Raw genomic sequence first — 23,827 nt, 5'->3', positions numbered from 1 at the left:
CTGCTCATCTTTCTGTCAGTGTATGAAAACCTCCCAGGCTTTCCTTCCCACCGGGAAAACAGTCTGCTGCCATTTTCCTTCTTTCACAGCATGGCACTTCTTTCAAGCTGAGGAACTATGAGTCTCACTGTTGAGAGTTCTATGGAGAGCTTTTCTTTACATCCCGTAGCTCAGGAGCAGAAGGTAGTGCCTTAACATCAGCCAAGTCTCATTTTTCCAGACCATTTAAATGTATTTTCAAGGTCCAAAGTAGGAGATTTAATTTCTCATTCTTTTCTCCTCAGCAGTTTAGGGCAAATTAATTTTGTTTGTTCAGTGTATAAGAAGTGTAAAAGGCTGATGTAATGATGGGGTAGTGTTGTAAATGTTGCATTTATAGGGAGTGCTGTATTTTATAATGATTTGGTTTACAGTTTCTCATAAACTTCTGCCAAGCTAAGTTTTATGGTTTGTTCATACTTTCCATTAGCACAGTTAATACGGTTGTTTTTTTTACTACAATAAATAATCCAAAAGGATGCAGTCCACTTTGTGCTGATAATTAGGCATCTGTGAACAAAACTAAAAAAAAATTTCTATATAGTATAATAATCATGTTGTTCTCTGATTTTGCAACCCTGTACTAGACTGAGCTTAAGGATGAGTGCTTATCTCCCAGATGCTGCAAAAAAGTAGTTAAAGTGATGTATCTTTTTGACTCCTTGAAGAGCTTTGTGGGGGTTTTTTTGTCAGTGGTATCTTTTTTCTTAATTACCTCTAATCTAAGAAATCCTGAAAGGCATTTGAAACTGGTCAGTTTTTTTAGTGGTGTATTTCCATGGGAAAGAGGAGTCACGGGGGCCCAAAAGAATTGGTTTGCTGAGTAAATTGTTAGAAAATCCTCACTTGACATGGAGGAAGTGTGTATTTCATTTCTTTTGCTTTCTAGCTCTTTTTACATATTTATCTATGACTTAAGTGTTACAAAGATTTACCCCGTGTCTTCCCTTCAGAAATGGCTGCAAGTTGACCTCAACATCTAATTAGTTACAGTCTGAACTCCCTGGAGTGCTGTCATTAAATCAGGCAGTCACATGGTGTGTTTAAATTGGCCACAACTCACCGACTCCTCATGGTATGTCACGCTGCTGCCTTGACAGAAGGTAGGCAGACAGGCAATTGGGATGTCTGCCTGTGGCACGAGTTTATGAAAAATGCCTAGATGTCTAAAGAGTGATACATAAGCAAGTACATTTAATAGCATACAAGAGTTTGTGTAAAAATTTTAAAAGTCAAATTTAATGGGCTTTAGTCATTTATATACTTGGAAAATTGTCTGGTTTTTTTGCAGGTGTTATTTTGACTAGCTCCTGCTTAATTCCCTTTGTTTGGGTCTTTGCAGGCCAGAGCCTGAAGGATGTTGATGCTTCAGTTGTGAATGCAGGTGAAAGCAAGTAAATGCTACAAACTACAGTGTTCTCTATGCTCATGGTGTTCATTGAAAAGGACTGTTCAAAACACAAAACCCTCTTGCCCTGTTTCTCCCCATTACATCTCCCTGTGTTCCTCACACCCTTCTTTTTCCCCTGCTCATCTCTCCATCCACCTGCAGAAAAGGTACTTGGAAATACAGCACAAAAGGAGAGCCTTTGGAGGGGGATCGTTTGACCCAGGTATATTTCTGACCATTGCACAGTAGCTGACCTGGGAGATTAAGAAAAATAACCAAAATGCTCTAATCTACTTTACCTATTGCTTTGGTGGATACTTTATGCTCTTTGGCATTTGCTGGAAGAAGCAAACATGGCTTGAACATGGAGAAGGAAAGGCAAAACTAGGAGGATTAAAGTGATGGTGTCACGGAGGGTTGCGGATGAAGAAGTCATGGAGGAGGGCCAGGTCTTTCAGAGACTCTTACTACTTAAATCCTTCAATTTCTGCATGTTTCCTCATGCTTGTATCTAGTATGCAGTGACACTGTGTTTCTTGACCATCTTTCCCTCCTCCTCCTTCGCTCCCATTGTTCTTAATTGAGTCAAAGAAATGAGTCTTTATTGGAAGTCCAGCTCTGAGCCCAAAAGAAAAGAAAAATGTAGAATCACAGAATCATCAGGGCTATCAGAGACCTTCAAGATCATCCAGTCCAACTGTCACCCCAGCACCACCTTAATCACCATGAAACCATATCCTCGAGTGCCACACCCAGATGTCTCTTGAACACTTTCAGAGGCAGTGACTCCACCACCTCCCTGGGCAACTTATTCCAATGCCTGACCATTCTTTCAGTGAAAATTCTTTTCTAGTATCTAATCTGAACGTTTCCTGGTGCAACTTGAGACCATTTCATCTCACCCTTTCACACAGCAGAAGAGACCCACCCCCATCTCACTACAACCTCCTTGAAGGGAGTTGTAGGGAGTGAGAAGGTCCCCCCTTGAGCCTCCTTTTCTCCAGGCTAAACAACCCCAGTGCCCTCAGCCACTCCTCTTAAGACTTGTGCTCCAGACTCTTCCCCAGCTTTGCTGTCCTTTCTTTTGAAGCTTTTACAGTACTAAATCTAAAAGTGCTGTTGATCAAGAAAAAGGGGTTTCGAGGCGAAATTCTTCACTGAAAACGTTCACTGGAGGAAAGAGAAAATTAACGTTTTGTCTCTCGAGTGTTCCTCTGCTTATAAGCCATCTTGTCACTCATGTTAAACAACGAGTTCTTGTTGATATAAGCTTTTTCATTAAATTGGAAAGTCAATCTCTAAAATTTCAGTGAGGAATGCTCCACTGGGAATCTGCTAAATGATTCTTTTAGAAACTATAACGTTAAAAAAAAAACCACCCCTTACTTCCCTACACTTGAGCTGGTAATGCTGAACCAGACATGAAGCCGGACGAAAGGTCTGTTCTGCACATTCTGCCTTAGAAGTAGGAAATTATTTGGACGGATAAAAAGATCTCCCTTTTTCCACACTGTGCAGGCTGAACTGTAGACTGTTCATACTTCTGAAAATTTAAGTAAAACTTGTGCCAGTAGTGGCTCAGAGTCTGCATGGTGGGGAACTCGGTTGTCTGTGACACAGGGGCACAGCCAGAGGCAGTGTTTTCATCAACTGTCTTAACACAAATTGTTCCTAATTGGGGGTCAGTGCCCTAAAATGAACACCAGGAATTACAAACTTGCTTCGTTTTTCTTGCCTTGTTTTTCCCCCTCCTCTGAAGTTTGCCATCATTAGAGGTTAACACCAATTATTGAAATAAGTGAATTTTGCACTACAAGAGTTATCCATCACTAAATTGCTGTTTCTGAGAAACTGAAATCATTTAGGGAGATAGTGAAGAAGGTGTTTTGCAATATATCAACTAATTGGTCAATAGTTCACATCATCTTGAGTTTTGTGATGGAACTGTTAGAAAGCAAAATAGGAAAAAATGCTTTATACCTGTCCTAAAGCATTATTAACTTATTTTAGAGCTTATCTAAAAACTTCTATGTTTTTATAAATATTTTAAAGATAAAACCTAATTGCTTGTCTTTATAAATTAAACTAAGGCATCACTAAATTGGAGGCATAATGTTACTGCTTATGTTGAAGAACTTTAGAAGTATTTTGTCCTATTCACATATTTCCTATGCTATTAGCACAGTTTATGTCTCCCATTCATACATTAATTGGGTTTGTCTCTCGTGTTGGCTGTTACTTAATATTCAGCTAGCTCATTAAATATATTTTTAATAACAGTTTTTTTACTTTTTATCTTGGAGGTTGATAAAATAAAATTCAGAAAACGTAGAAACTCCAGAACAGCAATGACTATAGCAAGACTGATAAATTTGGATTTTTTCCTTAGGACAAAACAAGTTAGAATAGAACTGATGTAACAGTGCATTGCTTTGAGGGGTAATTACAGCAATGCTGAGCTGGCAAATCCAATCACCATTTGAGTTTAAAGCATTAACTGAAGTGATGGATGAGGCTCTGGGTGGAGAAAATTAATCTAATTGAGGAAGCGATGGTAGAAGATACCCAGGCTTTCTTAACCCCTGATGAAAGCACTTCTGTAGCTGGGCAGGCTACCTGTATGATTTAAGTGAATGTTGAGCTTGTTTTGGGAGACTTATGGCATCAAACTTGCATATTTGGTAGAAGGTTGTTGTACGGAGAAGGGTTACATTTTTTTGACCTCACGAAACAGAGCCATCACCTGCTGTGTTTTCCTTAAGTAACAGGCAACAATTTTATAAGCAAAAATTTCAAGTTGTCAATTATAATGACTGAAATGTGGAAGAGAAATGTTGCTGTAGTAATCAGCTCGAGACACCCTTTTGATATATCTGTGAGAGGTTCTGAGGAGTTCCCGTGACACTGTGTTATATGCTGCCCCATTTAAAGCATTGTGCCTCTTATAATGCATGAAAGAAATGAGAAGTGAGAAATTTACACCTGGGTTTTTCAACACATGCTGTCACAGCAGCATGTCTGTGTGCTGGTGGTTGTATAGCTGGATATGCTTCATAAAGTTATCCAGCGGTTCTTGCTCTGTTTTATCATTCAATGATAACTGTGGTCTGTGCTAGAAGTAAGAGCTCAGCATTGGGGTGGCTTGTAGGAATTCAGAATTCCACCTCTTTTGAGGCTGTGCTTTAATAGCACACAGTGTAGTAAAGGGTTTTCTATACTGAGGACTTTTTTTCCGTTTGCCTTCTAACAAAGGCTACACACTTGGGATACTAGGATGAAACAGCCTCTTTCTGGCAGAAGAGGTTTCCAATCTTGCATGCAAATGTTTCAGCTTTGATTATATGATAACAAGACCTTCCTTCACATGGGATCTCTATTTTGATCACTGCTGATGAAAAGAATTGTGGTCTGAGTGAAGAAGAAAAGGCTAAACCAGTAAAACGTTGACCCGGAAAACTGGATCTATACTTATTTCTGCCATGAAAGTCTTTTACCAGGCTTGGCACACTGTGGCCACCATAAAAAATTTAGTAGGAAAGCTACCCCTTCTTCTTCTGGCTTTACAAGTGGAGATAATCTCCTCTGACCTCTTGCAGCTGCTGCTGGTGGCAGCTGTATTTCAGAAGTTTAGGATGACACGTTCTTTAAAAAATGTTATTCAGTGTCTTAAATTGAACATCCAGAATTATTGCATGCTTCTGGTATTTTTATTTTTTTTCCTCAATTGTAAAACAAAGTTATTCTTCCAGTTTTACCCTTTTGTCATCCTGTGAGGGTACCAAGATGATGAATTCCATAAACTGGACAAGTACTTGGTTTGGTACAGAGTTTACACTGTCTGCCTCAGATAAGCTGTAGGACAGCAGGTTGAACAAAGAAACACCAAATATTCCATTCTGAGTACAGCAGAAGTTCTGTGGAAACAAACATGTTATAACAGATCCAGAGCTTTCTGCTGATTCTCAAGCTGGCTCAAACAGAGCTGTGCAGGTGATCTTCCCTCTACCATCACACTCTTCATGCTTTTTTCATGTCGGGATTTTGGAGATAGTATTTATTCACTGCCATCAGGTTCACAAAGCCTGATTTTTGTGTGTTTGCAGGTATGTTTAACTTTCTAGCTTTTAAGTTTCTCTTTAACAAAAATTAAGAAGGAAAGTGTGTGGGTTAAATATATTACTCTGTTCTCTAAAAATTACATACTTCTTGCGGAATCCTTCATCTTCTGAAGAAAACTGTCAGAACAGCAACACCAGCAAAGGCTTCATTTTAGAGAAAAAACTAGGTCAGTTTTGAAAGAGTATTTTTGCCTGTCAGTCAACAGGTACCTTTTGTAAGATGAAACGTTACATCCTACCTTGTACATGTGGCTTTTTAAGCGGGTCAGCTGTGGAAAGAAATTTCTAATGGTATAAAATATGTTTCATTATGGAAGAAAAGGTAAATGTATCTGTCAGGGGCAGTAGGACAAGGAACACATGTTTGTTTCTTATAAGTGTTCTATTTAAATATTGGATTGAAAGATTTTTAGTGCAACTTGTTTTCTGCAAATTTTAAGGAAACAGGCGCTTTTTAGTATTGTTTTTATGTAAAAGATTAGCTACAGTAACAGGAGAGAGACAGTCTAAAGCACAGAATTCACATAATTCAGTTGTTTGAAAAGGTTTAAGAACTCAGAAGCAACCTTTGAAATAGATTATTTGGTTGGGTTTTTTTCTATTAGGAAATGTGAAAATAAAGATAATTGTGATCTCTTCAGTAAAGGAAAACAAAAAGGAAAATTATTGGAAGTGACAAAACGAATGTCTGAAAAATGCTATGAATATGAATTGCTTGTCCCAACTTGCTGTGCAATGGAAGGTGTCCCTCTGAGTTCTTTAAAGTTTCACAACCTCTTAATAGGTGTTTATGTGTCCAAATGTGACATTATTTCTTTTTCTTGTGAGACATCCAATTTACTCATCTAGTATAAGCCAACCCTAATTAAAATAATGAAGGCACTTTTTGAGCAGTTTTTGCTTCTGTGTTCACTTAACAGACAGACCAGAAACATTATTGCTATGTGTCAGACTTTCAATTCAGTAAGTCATTGTAATTTTTCAGACTTTGATGCCAATAAGCCATTTAAAAAATCAGTTCCATAGACTGGAGGTCTGGCATAACCCTTTCCTTTCCTTGCTCTGTATCTAATCTCACAACTGCAGTGCAGTTTAATTCTTGCCCTGCTGTCTCATCCACCTTCCCCATGCTTAAAAAAACCCAGATTTTTTGTTACAATCCCCTGCTGGTAGACATTCAAGGTAAATGCTGAAATCTCCATTTCACACTGGGCTTTGACTTCCTTTCCTCTCTTTCCCCCAAGCAAAACTACTGTGGTAGGTCTTGTTTAAATTTCCTACCTGGATCCTCAGTATCATGTAGTTATGATACTCAGCTTAGCCTTCAAGTCAGCCAGCGTACCAAAGTCAAATAACAGAGTATGGTGAGGTCAGCGCTCATGTGCCAAAGTGCACTGTTCACTTAGTTTTTTGCTTTAAGTAGTTCCTGTGTTGACTCAAATGTTTAATTAGTGACACCATTCAGAGGAGTGTCGTGGTGGGATTAAACCTGGTTTCTGAGAAAACTTGTCCTTTGAAATTTCAGTTCAGAAGAACTCTCTCTAGCATGCAAGGTTTGGAAAAACGTTAGGTGGAACATACCCAGGCCCCAGATGTGTAACTTTGTTGAGGGAGAATTTGGTTCCTTGCCTGTCAGCTTTCTGGTTTGCTTTTAACCAAAAACCTGGTAATTAGGCCACCTCCAATGCACTCATCTTCTTGTTTGGATTCCAAGCGTGTACCTTACTTTGGTAATTTGCTTTATGGTTTTGTTTTGTGTTTTATTTTAAGGCACTAACTCTTAAGGCATGTAGATGTTCACTGTTTGATCTGTCCATTTCCTCTCCCACAACTGAAGGAATCTGTGCTGTGGAGCTTTCCTATGCACAAGGATAACTATGTATCTGTGCTCATCATTATTCATCAATTGGAAGCAAAGCTAAACCCAGGTGGAATACTTGACAGTCCCATCCCATCTTTCCTGAAAGTTCATTTGGAGGAGCTGTAGAGTGGTGGGGGTTTGCGCTTTTGGGAAGATGAAGCACAAGAGGCTGGAAACTGGGATGATGGTACCTGTAGTGATAAAGATTATGGATGCATGAATTGCCATCAGCTCGGCCTGTTAGGCTGAAAGAGCACAGGTTACAAGTTCTGTGCAGCAATTGCTTCTCCTGTGTTAGTTCCCACAGCTGTCTGGGGCCAACAGAGATGGCTTTGCTCTCCATGGCCAGGCAGCAGCTTGTTGCTGGTGAAGAGTTGGTTCCTCTTCTGGAATTAGCTTTCCCCCAGCTATTTGCTCAGGCTTGGTGGCTGGTAAAAACCCTAGTCCAGATGGTTTATCTGCAATAAGATACAGTTGCAAAGTATACAAAGATGCTAATCTTTCCAGATATTGAAACATCTGTCTTGAACACCTTTGCATTCTTTCTGTCACCCACTGATGGAGTAAATGTTTTTGTTCAAGTTACTTGGCAAAATCATGGTAGTAAACACATCAGTGGATGAATGTTTATTGCAGACAAACGTCAGCCACTTTCCAATATTGATTATTAGTCCATAGTTATTTGTTATCCTAAATTGAAAGCTTTGCCACATTTTTGTCTGTAGGTAATAGTTGCAGACAGGAAACTCTTCTTAAAATGTACTTAATGCTTTATGCCCTATGAATTATGAAACACTGTTAGAAAGAGAAATTGTTCTTGCCACCTGTGTTCTGCTTCTGGTGCAGCTTATTGGAATACAGAAAGAAAGAAAGAAAACTTCCATTTACTAGCGTTTCCTTATTTCTTGAACAGTAAGAAGTATCATAACTCACTTTCCTTCACTCTTGTTTTCCTTTCCTTCAGTTTTACCTTCCCAAAGTAATGGAATGATGCACTCTTCTTAGTGAAGGGAATAAATAATACCTTGGTGCCAGCTCTTGGCAGTGATGGATTGGGAAAAGGAGGTTAGTAGATATACATTTACAGGTCGATGATTTAAACACTACTTGTAACTATGTGCTTAGACACATATTAACAAGGGCTGTGCAGTGGTTTATGTTTTAAAACCAGAAATATGCCTGTTTAGTGATCAGTATGTTTCTGTTGGAGTCAGGAAGGAACCAGTTACCTCTTAAGGCTACCTGGAGCCCCAGTATTTCTGTGGCAGAAATAGAACTGAAGCCACCAAATTTCAAATACCCTGTTTTACCACACCTTTGGAGTGTGTATGATTTGTTTTAATGACCCAGTGTGCTACTTGAATGCTTAAGGGGAACATCATTTCCCTAATGGGGGGAATGGGTCTTGATATCCTGTGTGTGAGGAGGTTTAAGCAGAAGGTTCAAAGCCAGCATGACCTCTGTGTCCACTATGAAAGGAAAGTGCTGGCCCTCCTTGCTGGAAGGCTCCACAGACAGGAGACTGAGCTGTACTAGTGCTGGGAGGGGGTTGAAGGGATATTCATGGCTACATTTAAGCCTAACAATTTGCCTCCGTTGCTCACTGCTGAACTGTTAAATTCAGGTGATGATAATATGGCTTTACAAATCTGTGAACTTGTCAGAGCATCAAGGAATTTTTTTGATAAGCCTTTGAAAAATCCTGTCACAGGCACCACTAAGCTAAGGCGAAATGTCAACAGTTTCTTGTAAACGAGACACTGCAGTCTGTGGTGCTAATAAAACCCTGGCTGGGATGGTATCAAGGGGATATACAGAAAAAGCTGTCAAGGTATTGTGGTTCCAGAAGAAACAAGACTGAGTCATACTTGTTTACAGAAGAAGATAAAATGTAATAATAGTAATACCAGGAAGCAAGCACACCTGCTATGTACATTAAATAAAACTCAAAGATTTCTGAGAAAAATACTGGTATCCACATTAATTTGCTACTAAGCATTTGCTTGAAAACAGTGGATTTAAACTGATTACTGAGGTGAAAGGTGTGCAGAAGTGAGATGTGCTGTCTGGGAAACAGCACCGTGGTGGTGCTAATTGGGAAATAAAAATGGTACCAGAGCATTTAACATGGTGAGGAGAAACAGCTCTGCAGGCTGTGCAACAGGGAGGGATTTGAAGAGTTCATGCTATATTCCACGTGTTGTAGGTGTTCATTCCCTTCCCTGCAATTCTCTGTGATCCCTCTCGCATGCTCTTTTAAAAAGAGCCAGGATGATAACAGTGATTAAATCCAAGGGGAAACATCCAAGTGCATTTTGTCATGTTTCTTACAAGACGTATTACCGTTGCTAAAACTAAAAATATGCAAAGTCCACCTGCTGTCTTTGTTTGCAACAGGAGCACATCAAGATGGAGCACTGTCATACTAAACCCCCATCTTCAGTCATAATCTCCTGATTACTGTCAAACACTGGGAGAGACACCCTGGTTCCCCAGGGCCCTGGGATGTGGTCATCTCCTGTCAGCACTGCTGGACATGGTTATTGTGATTGACTCTTAGGAGTGAGTGACTTGGTGGGCAGCCTTGATCCTTGATCCTTGCTGTTGTTCCTGCTGGGCACCGTCCCTGACTGGTGTATCAGTGCTCTTCGGGCTGTTGTACTGCCCAGTATGGCTGAGCTGATTAAACCATCAGAATAATGCCAGTCCTGAGAGTTTTTAAAACCTGCTAAATAGGGAAATGACTTTCTTAAGCCCAATTTCAGGCATTTATTTCTAAAAATATAGAGCAAGGCCTTCACTTCCATTTTGTTATCTAAATCTAAGGTAAACCCACTTTTGTTGATCAAGCCAGTAGAAGGAATATTATAGCATGTTTTTGTGCAAGCTTTTTAGAATATTTTCAGGAGCCTGACCCCATAAACTGTTTTAGTCTCCCCCAACTTCTGGCTTTTTTTACATTCTCAGATGCCTAATTTTCCAGTTAGCAGCAGGTCTTAGAGGGGAGGCAGGTGGGGGCTGCTCTTCAAGCGTTTGCTTCTGTTAAGTTACTGGAGAGGGAACCAGGGCCTACTGTAATGGCAGCACAGCCAGCCAGTGCACAGAGAGAGCTGTCCTCTTTCATCCTGCTCTCTTCGCCATCACACCTCCTAAAAATTAAAATTAAAAAAAAGACAAAAAAAAAAAGCTTGGCCTGGATGCTGAGCATTTCACAGCAAAATGCTGTGGACTGAGGTAGCTGAGTTGATTGCTTTTGTGTAGCTAAAAACAGATGGATATCGGATGCACGCATACAAATTATTTTTGAAGTGCTTTCCATGTGACTAACTGACTTTCCTTTGTTTGTTTCATTAGGTTGTTTCTGTTGTCCTTTTTTAACTTTATGAGCTTGCCGGTGTCTGAGAGTGATCGTTCATGTGAAAGGAAGAGGAAAAATAATGGCAATTATTCTCAAATCTTGATGTGTTTGTAGCTTAGGTGAGAGAAAGACAGAGAGCAGCTTTCTTTAGTGTTGAAAGGCATATGGTATGTGATGCTCTTGATCAAAATCTGAATGTCTTATCCTCAACATGCTAGTTTAAATGTCTGTAGTGAGCCAAGACTCAAAACCCCTTAACCTGGAGATCAGCAGCAGATACTGGCCTTGACAAATCCACTTCTTGTAGTTGAAAGGTGATGGTTTATGTATAGTGTTTATTTTGTGCTTGTAAAAAGGTGAAATACTGGATAAGGAAAATAGAAGAAATGCATTGTTCAGGAAAGAGTTACTAAAAAGGAAGCTGGAAATTTCCGACATAGTGAAATTACTTTTCCAGGGAAAACTGTACAGTGGAGATGGTGGAATTTCTAAGCCAGTTTTTAGAAATCAAGAAAAATTAAGAGAAGAACCAAGCGGCCAAGTGGTTTTGTGTCTCTTTTTCAGTCTTTGTCCTATGTAAATGGAAACAGGTTGACTCTTGCAGACTCATCTGCACGGTGGCTTTAGCCACATCCAATTGTGTAACATACCAGGGTGTTCCCCAGTAGAAAGCTTCTCCTGTGCTTCTGGAGGCCAGATATTTTGGGGAGAAGGGAACAGGGAAATCATTCTTGTTTGTACAGAGACTTAATTTGCTCCTAGTAGGGTAAGGTTTGTGGCTTACAAAAATTTTTTCAACACTTCTAAACTTCTTAATACCCTGTTAAAAAGAATCATACTGTCTTCCTTTTTGCTGGGTTCATTTTCAAAGTTGTAGGAGGCAACATAATATAAAATGAAGTATTACAGGCGTGGTGTCCAAAATGAGGTGGAGGAGAGAAGTTGTTAACTGCATTTAGAAGACTGTTCAAGCATATGCGATGCTATGAAAAAGATTCACACCCACTTGTGCATGAAGGTGACAAAAAGTCACTGCATATTTGAGTATTTAAAGATCCTTTATTCGTTAGTAGTAAATTTCAAGTAGAAGATCAGATTAACAAACCTGAAACCTTGCCACAGCTGGGCACTGAGCTTAGGAAGCATTTCAAAGGCAGCAGCAGCAGTAGCCGAGTGCACATTTTTTGGCATTTTTCTGTATCATTCAGAACTAAGAGTGATCCCAGAAAATTTTTGACATATTAAGCCACCAAATGCATTTGATAGTCAATTTGAGTATATCTTCCTGTTGTCCTATAGAAGTGCCCTTTCCATTCACACAACATTTGTATCAGCAGAAGAAAAAACTCATCAGCGGAGATAATTTGAGATTAGTTCAGCATTTGGTAGTTCTCTATAAAAGGCATGAAGGAAGTCCACAGGGAGCCTCTGGATAAGCTGTCTCCTGGGTGAGAGAGTCCTGAGGAACTCTTGCTTCTGTGTGCTTATCAAATGAATACATTTTGTGCAAATTCAACCCTGTTTTTAAAATAAAAATTGACTGGTTGATGACAGCATAGAGCGAGCATGTTTGCAGTGTTATTCAGCTGTGAAAATATGGTATTGCTGATGGGGATTCTTTTTCCATCCATGTGCAAAAGGCAGAGCTCCAGTGTGGCATCTTGCTACTTTCCACACTGCATTGCTGATGTTTACTTTTTGTTGTTTGTGAGGGGTTTTAGTTTTTGTTTCTTTCTTTCTTTCTTGTTTGTTTGGTTTTGGTTTGTTGCTGTTTTTTGGCTTGGGTTTTTTTGAAGGGTTAGTTAAGCATTTTAGATTTCTAACTATTTGAGGCTTTCCAAAGTCCCTGATTCTTTCTTTTCTATTTAAAGGGAAGGGAGGGAAATTGTGGAACAGGTAACTTTTTATCCTTACACGGTTTTTGAATAAAATGGTCTTCATGTTATCTTGAAATAATTTTGTTGCTGACACATCATGACCATTTTCTTCATTTAGTGATGATAAGGCAGCAGAAGAACAAGCAGAGGAAGATGAGGAGCTAACAGTTGTGGAAGATGAAGATGCTGATGACGATGATGATGATGGTGATGAAATTGAAGAAGAGACAGAGGAAGAGTATGAAGAGGCAACTGAAAGAACTACCAGTATTGCAACCACAACCACCACAACTACAGAATCTGTGGAAGAGGTTGTCAGAGGTAAATTCATGGGCATTGGGCTCGGGGCTGGAAAACTGATCCTGCTGCTTTGCACATTCGCCCTTTACAACAAAACAATGTTCCAAACAGCAAAATATCCAAAGTATTGTTGTGCTTTGACTTTTGTAATTCACATGTTTAATCTCCTTGCCTTTCCCTTTCCCATGACAAATATTGTTTGGAGTTAGTTCTACCACAACCCTTTGGCCTTTCTGACCTGCAGCCCTCCTGGTGCATGGATAGTGCAGAGACTCTCTGTCCATGAAGTGTGTTTGTTGTGTATGGTGTGGATGGAGACAGAAGGGTTGGGTTTTTTATTTTAAAGTAACATTAAATAAAATTCGGCTGCCATATGTAGCAAATAACACAGGAAACTGTGTGTGGGTTATCGTGCACATGTGTTGCTGAAGGATAGGGAGTGTCAGTTCCAAGCAGGAAGAAGCACAGGCTGGTTTGGTCTCTCATATTAACAGCAGTGATGAGTCATTTTGTGTGATTTCTATTAGATACCTGTTTGCAATGTTTCTCCATTAATTAGTAATTCAGTAAAAATAGGAGAATTTAGAAATAACTATGCACAAAAGTGATCCTAAAAAATGAGTTGTACTGGGGAGGGAAAGAGGAAATAGGAATGCATTGCCCAAAAAAGAAGACATGGAGTGAGAAAGAATTCTACATTTTTAAAATTTGTTTTTCAGGATATTTTGTAGTTATTAACATAACTGCATTTTAAACTTTGAATTTTACCCTAGTTCATGAACAACATAGCAACATAGTATTTTTAAATGCCGCATTTCTCTTACAATACATAATTGAATTAATTATTCTTGTATTTCTATTTTAATAAATACAGTTCAGTGTGGTATAAATCTTACTAAGATAGATGCCACTTTTTCTGCAGTGCTTATATCTTTACCAAAAAGTGCTGGAGATGGTGGCAGGAAATGAGATTAAAGACTACATTTTAAAAGAAAGGAATTGTGACATGCAGGAGGCAGAGGGAAAATGGCAGCTATTGGGGCAGTTGTGAAATGAGGCAGAAAACATCTGCCCTGGCTCCTTTCCTCTCTTCATGCTTTCCCACTCCCTGCCTCTGGGGATGCTTGGGACTTCAGTGCCATCAGAGTCTTACCTTTTGCATATGGACACTGGTCCTTTTCTTTTGAGCCGTGGTGCCAGCGTTTGTCAGAGCAGGTTTGGAGCAGAGCGTGCTGGCTATGATTTATCACACCTGCTGTGGTACAGAAGGTGCTTGGGAAAAAGCAGAGACACTTGGTTTAGGCTTTTCTGTTCACTCTACATGGAGATTAACTCGCTAATCAAAAGCTTTAAAGCTTTGCTAAAATCACTTGCAAATGTTTCTTTCTAAGGCTGGCAACGCAGTCTTGTGTGTTTCTGTCTTATATAACTGTTGAGTGTTTTGCTCAGTTGTTGGAGAGCCATTTCAGTGAGGAAAGGGGGTGGGAGGAGTTTATGTTTAAATCTTTAAACCAATTAAATATATTTCCATATGTGAGCTTTTACCACCTGGGGATAAAACGCTGTGCTCTCGCTGGTACACGAATATTGAGAGGAAAAAAAAAAGAAAAGAAGTACACTTGACTTTAATGGGATTTTGGATGAGTGGAAATGAGGACAAATTAGGTAGAACATGTTTCTTTTCTGAGGGTGACATTTCAAAGAGGTTAAGATGCTTAGCCTTCAGGAAAGTCGTGTATAATCACATGAATGTAAAATATAAAAGAGATGAGGTGAACTATTGAAGCCACCTTTTAGAAGTCTTTTAGAAAGGTATGATTAAAAAGGTTCTGATTTCATGATGAGAAAGCTGATCATGAAATGGTAGTGTGCTGTTTTTCCCAAGTCTAAAATTTCCTACCTTGAGTGACTGTGAGGGAAACATACCTTGATGCAAGTGAGGTGAGGCCAATCTGTTACCGGTACAAGTTTTCAGTGCAGTTCTGCCACAAACCTTTGGGCTTCCTGACCTCCAGCCCTCCTGGGGCATGGATAGTGTGGGGACTGTCCCTGTAAGTGGTATCTGACAGAGCTGCACTATGCGAAGTGCATATTTATAAACATAAAAGTGTCCAAATGACTTACAGCTTATTTGCTTTTATTCCCTTGCTGCACACAAGAGAAAGCTTCCCACAGGGTGCCTGTAGTCCTGATGCAGGCAGCAGATCCAGCATAGGAACTTCTGTGGTGAGCATCTGCTGGTGTCTTGCTGTTGCAAACAGAAAAGTTTGTCACTGTCAGTGTAAATGAAAGAGGCAGAGGGACCTTGTAGACAGCATGCATGTTAAGAAGTTGTCCATACTATAGAGACACTTCGAAAGCCTCTCCAGATGAAGTGTCAGAGCTTTGTTCTTGTGTATGTAGCTCTGCTCCAGGCTGCTTTGCCCAAGCATTTCATAAAACATATCCTAGGATGCTCTTCACAGACCCTTTACAGGCAGGTTTATTTGTGTTTTATGAAGCTGTAACTAATGTTACGTCTTTAGCAATAAAGAGCGCAGTGGGTTTGTCCAATTCGAGAGGAGTTGCTTTTCATATGTGAAATCAACAAAGAGCAACTGTTCTAAAGCTATGAATTAGCATCTCATTGTGGGCTGGTACTGAGCCCTTTCTCCCCCAAATCAGTGGAATGGTTGCCATCAGCCATAAATAATTGAAAAGCATAAATGTAATGTTATACTTTAAAGACACTTGAGCTATTGTAGAATCAATTTTTCAGGCAATTTTATTTCTCTGCATATTTTAATGAATCGTGACCAAAATAGCAATAGTAGAGCCACTTGAAAACTTATTTTCAGAGAAAAGGAAATTAGTCTTGCCTAGAGAATGAGGGAGATCCATTGGCAGGAGGATAGTATTTTTATTCAGTTTCTGCAGCAACCATATTTTTGTGTTTATTAAAAAATGTGAATAAACTTTCCATAGCCCAGTATTTGCTAGTATTCACTTTCCTACCTTTTGTGAGAGACCTCTTTACTCTCAGTTCATATGGAGTATAGCAACAGGCCCGGTTTAAACTTTTAGATATGCTCTTGCTGGGCTTCAGATGTTAAATCCAGACGATTGTGGGACTACCATTACAGGGATTCAGACAGTGAAATTATTGGCACATCTACATTTTTCACCTTCAGCCACAGGGAGATGTTAGCACTGAATTTGTGCTGAAGAAAGTATGGCTCGTTTATGAAGCCTTACATGAAAACTGTGGCTCTTGATTTTTGTCTCTGTGTGGAGCAAGGGAAGTGACTCTGCAGGCCAGGATTTAGGCAAGGGAGTGGCTTGATCTCTGCTGTCGCTGTCACAGTGTCACAGGTGTCGCAGAGCTGCTTCTGAGGCATCCAGGCTCCGGGTGATTCTACCGGCATGTGACAGGCAAGCAGGAGCGCTGCTCCCCCCTCACGTGCAGATGTTCGTGATTTCATTTCTGCTCTCCTACAGCACAGGATTTGACAAGAAAAAAATCAGTCCCTCTTGCCATACAACAAAGAATAAGCAATTCTGGCTTAGTGCTTCCTGTCAACATCACAGTCAATCAGATCTCATTGAAGGGGAGCAGCGGGGTCAGCCTGGCACAAAACCCTTGGCAGCTTCTGTCTGTACCTCTCAGCAGATGTGGGGGATTCGGCAGCATAAACCTCACCTGCCTCCTCTATCAGTGGAATATTGCCCTTTAGCAGTTGGGTTTGTTTTCTCCAATTCAGGTGGATTTCTTTAAACAGTTAGGGAAGAATTTAAGCTGCACTGCCTGACATGACATTTTAACTGTGTTTACAGTCTGGAGTTGCAAGTGAGAGACCATATGCTGGTTTCCTGGCAAGAGAGAAGTAGCTTGATATTGGTGTGGTACCTCTTAGCATTATTGATCTAGCCTGGAGGTTTTTTTCTGAAGATTTTTATTTGTGAAAGACTTTAAATCCATTCACTAACACCTACCATCTATTCTAAGGCAAGGGAGGTTAACCCTGATGGCTAGACCTGCCAGTTGGGAATATTGGGATAATATTAGTAGCATATGCTAGATTAATTGGGCTTTTTTTCCCGTGCTCCATAACTTTGCCCCACTTACGTAGAATTGTAGAATCATAGAATGGCTTGGGTTGGAAGGGATCTTAAATATCATCTCATTCCAACGCTCTGCCATGGGCAGGGACACCTTCCACTAGACAAGGTTGCTCCAAGGCCCATCCAAGTTGGCCCTGAACACTACCAGTAATGGGGAGTCCAAAACTTCTCTGGGCAACCTTTCTTCTTTGAAAGGTTATTATCGTTCTATTGAAGTAATCATTCCTTGTTCTTTCTAGGCTTCAAGACTATGCAAAATGCTCTAGTTGGAAAGGGGCAATGTGTGATTGTATTCCCTATCAGGAAAACATGATAGGTTGCTATATGAATAGTACACATTTGGATAACTGTACCAGATTTTTTCACTGTGGAATCTTCATTAAGAATGATCATCTACTCTAACATATGAAAAAGAGCTGATAAAATTAACCTAATGAATTTACATTAGACTAACTGATAGCTTTTAATTACACATTATAATTTAAAGCACATCTATTCCACCATAATATAATATTTCATTATATTTTGCTGTTGGAGGAAATCTTTTTTTATGATCTGGTAGTCTTGTTGACAGAAATGGAATATACTATTACTTTTTTGGGTCAAGTGCAAAAGTTCTGAAATACTAAATACACTGTTGTTTTACATAAATCTGGCGGGTGGAGAACAGTTTCCTTTGAAATATCTCCTGCCGAGGATCTACCAAGAATCTCTTTCCCTAGAGAAAATGTAATTTACTGTATTGAAGCAGTAATTAATTGCATATTTTGTTTTGCTGTGTAAAAAGACTGGAATGCACTTTTGTGCTAATCCTCATAGTCACTGTCTTGCCATGTTTAGCAGAATTGTTAAGTTATGTGGAAATAATACGTTTTCTGAAACATGCATAAATTCATGAAACTATATTGACCTACATTTAAGCTCAAGATGGATTTTTTTTGTTTGGGTTCTTGCCATCAGTGGTAACTTTATGGCACCTTAGTTCCAAATGTAGTTTTGTTGTGCACAAAAAATAGAAAATGTATTTTCAAACATTTGTTCCGCTTCAGAATGGTAGGGCTTTGTATTCTAGCCAAGTATACAATTACTTTTTTTTTTTTTAAATTCTAAATATGCCCTTGCAGTAGCTTAGGAATAAACATTATAGAAAGAAATTCAGTCTTAATTGCACAGGATGGAACTTACAATTTTAGGGTATTTAACAGTTCTGGAAGAGCTGTCCTCAGTATTGCATTGAGGAGTCATCATTTATCTTTTCTCTGGAAAAAGTATTTTAGCTTGTACACCAACTTTATTCGTAGAGCTTGTGCCAGCTTCACAGCTGTCTTCTCCTAATTCCAAAAACCTCTTCTGAAATCAGCTTTTGTCTTTGAATGCTCACTCTAAAATTTGGCTGCCTCTTCTATCCATATATTCAGAATGAGGAAGTTTTGTTTCAGTGAAATTATCTTTAAATATTCCCTTTTGATTAATTCATTGAGTAAAACAATATTGTGCCTTTTTAGAACACAAAGAGTGTAACTAAAGGACAACAGTGCATTTACTCTTGCCTAATTTTACTCAGCTAGTTAAGAAATGAAGACTAATATAGATACATGCATATAATATCCTCAGCTATAGCTCTCAGTTCCTGAAGACACAGAAGCCAAAAGTACTCCAATTGTAATTTTATATATTCTAGTGCATGATGAAGGGGAGCATATACCTCATGATATATATTTGAGAGGTTTATTCCCTTGGCTTCTCTTGCATTAATCAGTTAATTACTCTGTTCTTTAGTGAGATATAAATGGTAAAATACCAGATTGTGATACCACATACTTAAGCAGCTGCGTGTTTCAGGTTCTTGTTCGGAGTTGTTCAGGTCCCGTGTGAGTGTGACACAGTTTGCACGGGCAGCAGACACATACCAGTGCTGGTGAGTTGGTTCATAGTCCCAGTGCAATTTGTACGTACTTGAGGATATCAACTTCAAACTTGAAGGGCTGGTAAGTACAGAAAGGGTCATCAATGCAGTATATTTTCCATTTCAATGGCTAATTGAAAGAACTTTCAGTACTTACAAGCCAGCATGATGGTACTTTTCTACTGCAGCATTAAGGTTGATAGGTTTCTCAGAGGTGTAAACTACACATAGGACCCAACTTCCAAGAGAGGTTGGAGTTAGTAGTCTAACTCCTCCTGTTTGTCCTTTTTTTCTTGAATCTCTTAAAATTAAATTTCTGGTTTAAGGTTTGGTGGTGACTGCCAGCATTTAAATGAGCTTAGTTCTCATGATCATGTAAATAAATTCAAATCCTGAAGAAAATATTGAGTAACCTTGACATTTACAGAGACAGAAATATGTAAATATGGCTTTAATTTTTTTCCCTGTTAGAAGTTTACATTTTATTTCAGATTCCTCAGTTGAAAATGTTGGTGTTCAGAGTGTAAGTCCCATGGGGGGGGGGGGAGAAGCATGGATTTGAGATTTTAGAAGAAAGTAATTATAATTTCACTTTGATTTGAAATCGGTTTTCTTCAAGGAACAGGAAAAAAAATTATATGGTAATGAAAAATTTAAGCTGCCATCCAGAACTATATATTTCCCTCTGTAAAAACTGATCATCAAAAGTATCTAAAATGTTTGTACATAAATTCTAATGAGCTCTACTCACAGCATTTTGGTAAATGAGTGCTTATGAAAGTACTTTTTGTAAAGCCACTATAAATCAATGTCCACATACTTGAAGACTGTGTATTTCCTAAGGTGCTCAAGTCTGTGCTTTTCAAGGAAAAAATGTTGCCAATGTTTAGTGTAACTGATTAGTTTTCAGTATATCACTTCAGCTATTTAATTTAAAAGCAAATCAACACCTGCTTGGTTAGAAACAACTGGTTTTGCCTCGAGAAGCTGGAATGAGGAAAGTTGAATTATACTTTCCTGGTTATCTCAAAGGTAATTTGCCATATCTGAGGTTTTAAGGAAATGGAGATATTGGCTACTGGAGTCTTCAGTTTAGGACATAGAGAGGATGGGAGAAATTTTGACTGTTGGAGAAGGATGGTTTGAAAACTCTAAGTGGCTGAAAAAATTTGGACTATTTGTGAATCTTGGTTGTGGTAAAGGCTTATCCTCTTCGATTTTACCCAGCTTCCTGAAGCCAAAGGCAAAAATGTGTCTTTGTAGAGGGAAGAGTGAGGAAGTACCTTAAGCAAAGCAAAGCTCACTGGATACAAATTATTTGTGGTATCAAGTAAAATTACACAGTTGCAGAAAGAATCTCATCTTTTGCATCAGTTTTCAGCAACAGGATTGATATATGAAGCAAAGACAGCTTTTAATTCTTTGATGAATCATTTAGCAGTGTGTGCTACCTGCCTACTTCTAATATCTGGTAATATAGCTTATCCATCGTAGGCATTAAGTGCTGCACTTGGTAGCAGTGAAAGGAAGGGGAAATGGCATTTGGATTAATAGCCCAAGAAAACCCACTGAATTTCCCATCTCAGCACTTCATTTCCCCATCTTCTCAGCTGAGGTGATGCAGCTGAGGACCAAATGCAGTGGCTTTTTTCTGTAAGGACAGGTGATGCGGGTATGGAGAGGCACATGAGGAGCATCTGGCCCACCAGCAGGAGTGGTGGGACCATTGCCCAGGCAGTGAAGTTAGATTAAAAATGTATCTTTGCCCCGAAGAAGGGGTGAAGGAGCACTGCTCTGAGCCCTCCACAGAGAATGGTGGACAGAGTTGATGACACTGGGAAAAGGATGACAGGAGAGAGAAATTTTCTAGACTGGACCAGCACCAGCTTCCCTCAGACAGAGTAGGCATGAAACAGTGAACAAGAGCATTTACTCCTCTCTTGTTTATTCTTCATTTAGATCATAAACTTTAGAACGCAGTAGAACATTTCTCTCTGTGATGATGTAATTACCATTTAGGTCTCCCCAAGAGCAGTAGGGTTGGCTGTGTGGGCTGGGGGAAGGATGTCACCACCAGCCTGGTGGGAGGTGACAGGTCAGGCAGGGGGCCTGTCCTCAGCTGCAGTGCTTCAGGCTTACTCTTTTTAATATGTTACTCTGTGGTTTCCTGAACACTCATTCAAGCGCATCTTCGTGTGTATAAATTATTTAAGTTACCAAAGAGCCCATTCCTTGCTACCACTGGTGTCAGTTGTTTGATAAACAATCGCCTTCACTTTTGCATGTTCAAAGAAAATCTTTGCCGCTATTTCTGTGAGTGAGGTACCTATAGGAAATTTCAGATTAAATCTGTGAACTGTTTCCTTCCTGATAAAATTTAACAGTGCAAAATAAAATAAATCAGACTCCATAGCAGAACTAGCACTTTGAGGGAAACCTAGAAGGCGCCTGCTGGTTTGGGTAGAAGTTGGCCCATAGTCAACATTAACTGTGAAAGACTGAATTGTTGAGACCTTTGTGTTTTTTTGAAATGACATTTCCTGTCAGTAAAAGTTCTTTTGATTATACCTGTCTGTTTAATGTCAAGAGTCATTATTCATTTTTAATTGGCATGTGGCAGCTTTTCCAAGGCTGTGCAAAGTTATCTTTGTGTGAAGATTTGACTGTATAATTGGGCAGCATGGCTGGATTTGATTTTAAAATAAATCAGAAGATACACTTGTATACTATATATGGTCTATAATTAATCATATGGTAGTATACAATTAATTGTAATTAATGTGCTGTGCAATTAATTATACTTATTTTGGTTTTTTTCTGCTCGTAAGAAACTTAGTATTCCTTTCCCCATAATTGCTTGGTACAGAATTGCAGCATTTGTTGCACATCCTTGATGGGTGCATACACTTGGATCTGTTTCTTTCAGACCAAATATATGCTCCCTAAAATTGATTCTTGACTTTATTTATAGTTAGAATATGTGAATAAGTTAAACACAAGTAGAATTGTTCTTATATTGTATATTTAAGGAAATGTAGGTATACTGTCAGTGATGATTGGGCATAAAAATTTATTTATAAATAGCAACGCTCTCGAGGATAGTGAATTGATGGATCAGAACAGACTCTGAAAAATGGGATTCCTTGTAGCGAACATATGAGAGGTGATGAGTGTGCAGGAGAGTTCCAGTGCTAATGCACTGATATTTCTTCCTACCTTTCAACCTTCAGGGATCTGCTTTCCACAAAATTCAAATGTATGCAGAGACTTGAGAAGCCTCTAGTTGAACGTGGCAGTTTGTCTGCCAATGAAGTGTGTGGGATGAAAGCAAATGAGGGGTGTATTGGCGTTTAACATTATGTGGATTTGAAATTACTTATGCAGCACATTGAAAGATAAAACTGTTTTTGTCTGTTTGGAACATTATTGGTAAAGGGCTATATACATTTACATGTGTAATTGGCTGAACTCCAAATTGCAGGCAGAATTTGCTTTGTCTTCCTTTAATTTGTGTGGTTTGGTTCTTCCCTCAGGTTTTCAGGTGTTGCAGAATGTAGGCATAGAGACTGTTGCAGCTCACAGTGAAACACAAGCACAAACCATTTTAATTTTTTTTCCTGTATGTATATTCACTGGAGATGAGATTCCTCCCATGGATGGGTTCAAGCTATGACAGTAATTTTATATATGTGAGCCATTGAACTATGAAATAAAAACCCTGTGCTGGGAGGTTTTCAAAAGGGAGTTATTTCAACAGTGACTATATATAAATAGGCATCTAAAGAGAATTTGTCTTCCACAATAATGTGTTAACGAGTTTTGGGGTTTTTTTTGTTTGTGTAAGCTAGGAAACCTTCTCAGTTTGGTCAGAGAGGGGATATGTAGCTAAAAAACAAAAGGAAAAAATGTGGCTCCTCCTAATTTCAGATGTTCCCCTTCCAGACGGGTATGGAGTGGGCTACATGGGCAGGAATCTGCCCAAGACTGTCGGCAAACCCCACAGTCAGCAGTGGTTGTACCCTCTGGCCTGGAAGCAGATGAAATGTCACACTGGTACCATGGCTACCATGCTGGAGCTTTTTGAGGGCAACACCCCTCAGTGTGTGTGGATCAAGTTGCTAAAACATAAAAACATAAGAGTATGGGCAGGCTTAATGGCAGGAATCTGAGTCAGTTCAAAATCTACTTTCATTGTCTCTGGGGAAGGGTCTCCTGTTCCCTGGAACACCTCCTGGTGCATCTCCTTCCTCGCTCCCACGCGTGGGCACGGAGAGGCACCTAAGGAAGAAACCGAGGCGATCCGGTGTACACGCTAAATGTGGTTCCTCTGGGTCTCTGTGACTAGAGGTGTGCTCTGAGCAAGCCGAGACGGGTCCGTGCCGCGCGATGATCTCCCGCTGGTACTTTGACGTGGCCGAAGGAAAGTGCGCGCCCTTCTTTTACGGCGGCTGCGGCGGGAACCGGAACAACTTTGACTCGGAGGAGTACTGCATGGCGGTCTGTGGCAGCGTCAGTAAGTGCCCTCCACGGGGCCTGGGCTCTCACTAACCTCAGCCGCGGTCTGTCCACACCTCCGCTCACCGCTAGATCCTCCTCAGCCTCTTGCTAACCTGGCATGGGAGTGGGGGACTTCTTGGTGCTGTAGGCGGGGTCTACAGTAGGTAGCCTAGAGCTTAACACTTCCTTAGACCAGGCCTTCGCACTCACCTTCTCTTAATTTTCTGCCCAAGCGTCCTGATGTTTTGTGTGTCTCTCTCTGTGTGTGCACATACAATGCATGTACAGGAAAAATCATTGGCGTTAGGGAAGCCTCAGGTAAGTTTAAAAATAGCTCATAGCTTTCACGGTGTATTTTCGTGTGTTTCTGACCTTTTCTT

General features: G+C 39.7%; 1 protein-coding gene across 5 annotated transcripts in view; it reads left to right on the top strand.

Annotated features, from left to right (window-relative positions):
• Positions 1-23,827, top strand: part of APP (amyloid beta precursor protein) — a 205,882-nt gene that overhangs the window by 104,824 nt on the left and 77,231 nt on the right. For 3 of the 5 annotated variants that reach the window (XM_027680892.1, XM_027680893.1, XM_027680891.1), the window contains exons 6-7: positions 12,762-12,964; positions 23,296-23,463. In XM_027680892.1, the coding sequence (XP_027536693.1) occupies positions 12,762-12,964; positions 23,296-23,463 (371 nt within the window). The remainder of the gene's footprint in view (positions 1-12,761; positions 12,965-23,295; positions 23,464-23,827) is intronic. The other 2 variants (XM_027680895.1, XM_027680894.1) reach the window with 1 other exon arrangement.

The sequence above is a fragment of the Neopelma chrysocephalum genome, unplaced genomic scaffold, assembly GCF_003984885.1.
Source record: "Neopelma chrysocephalum unplaced genomic scaffold, ASM398488v2 Primary Assembly neopelma1_60, whole genome shotgun sequence".
In the NCBI taxonomy this organism is placed as follows: Eukaryota; Metazoa; Chordata; class Aves; order Passeriformes; family Pipridae; genus Neopelma; species Neopelma chrysocephalum.
Note: the sequence above shows the minus strand (reverse complement) of the source record. Positions and strands in the feature narration are given on the sequence as shown.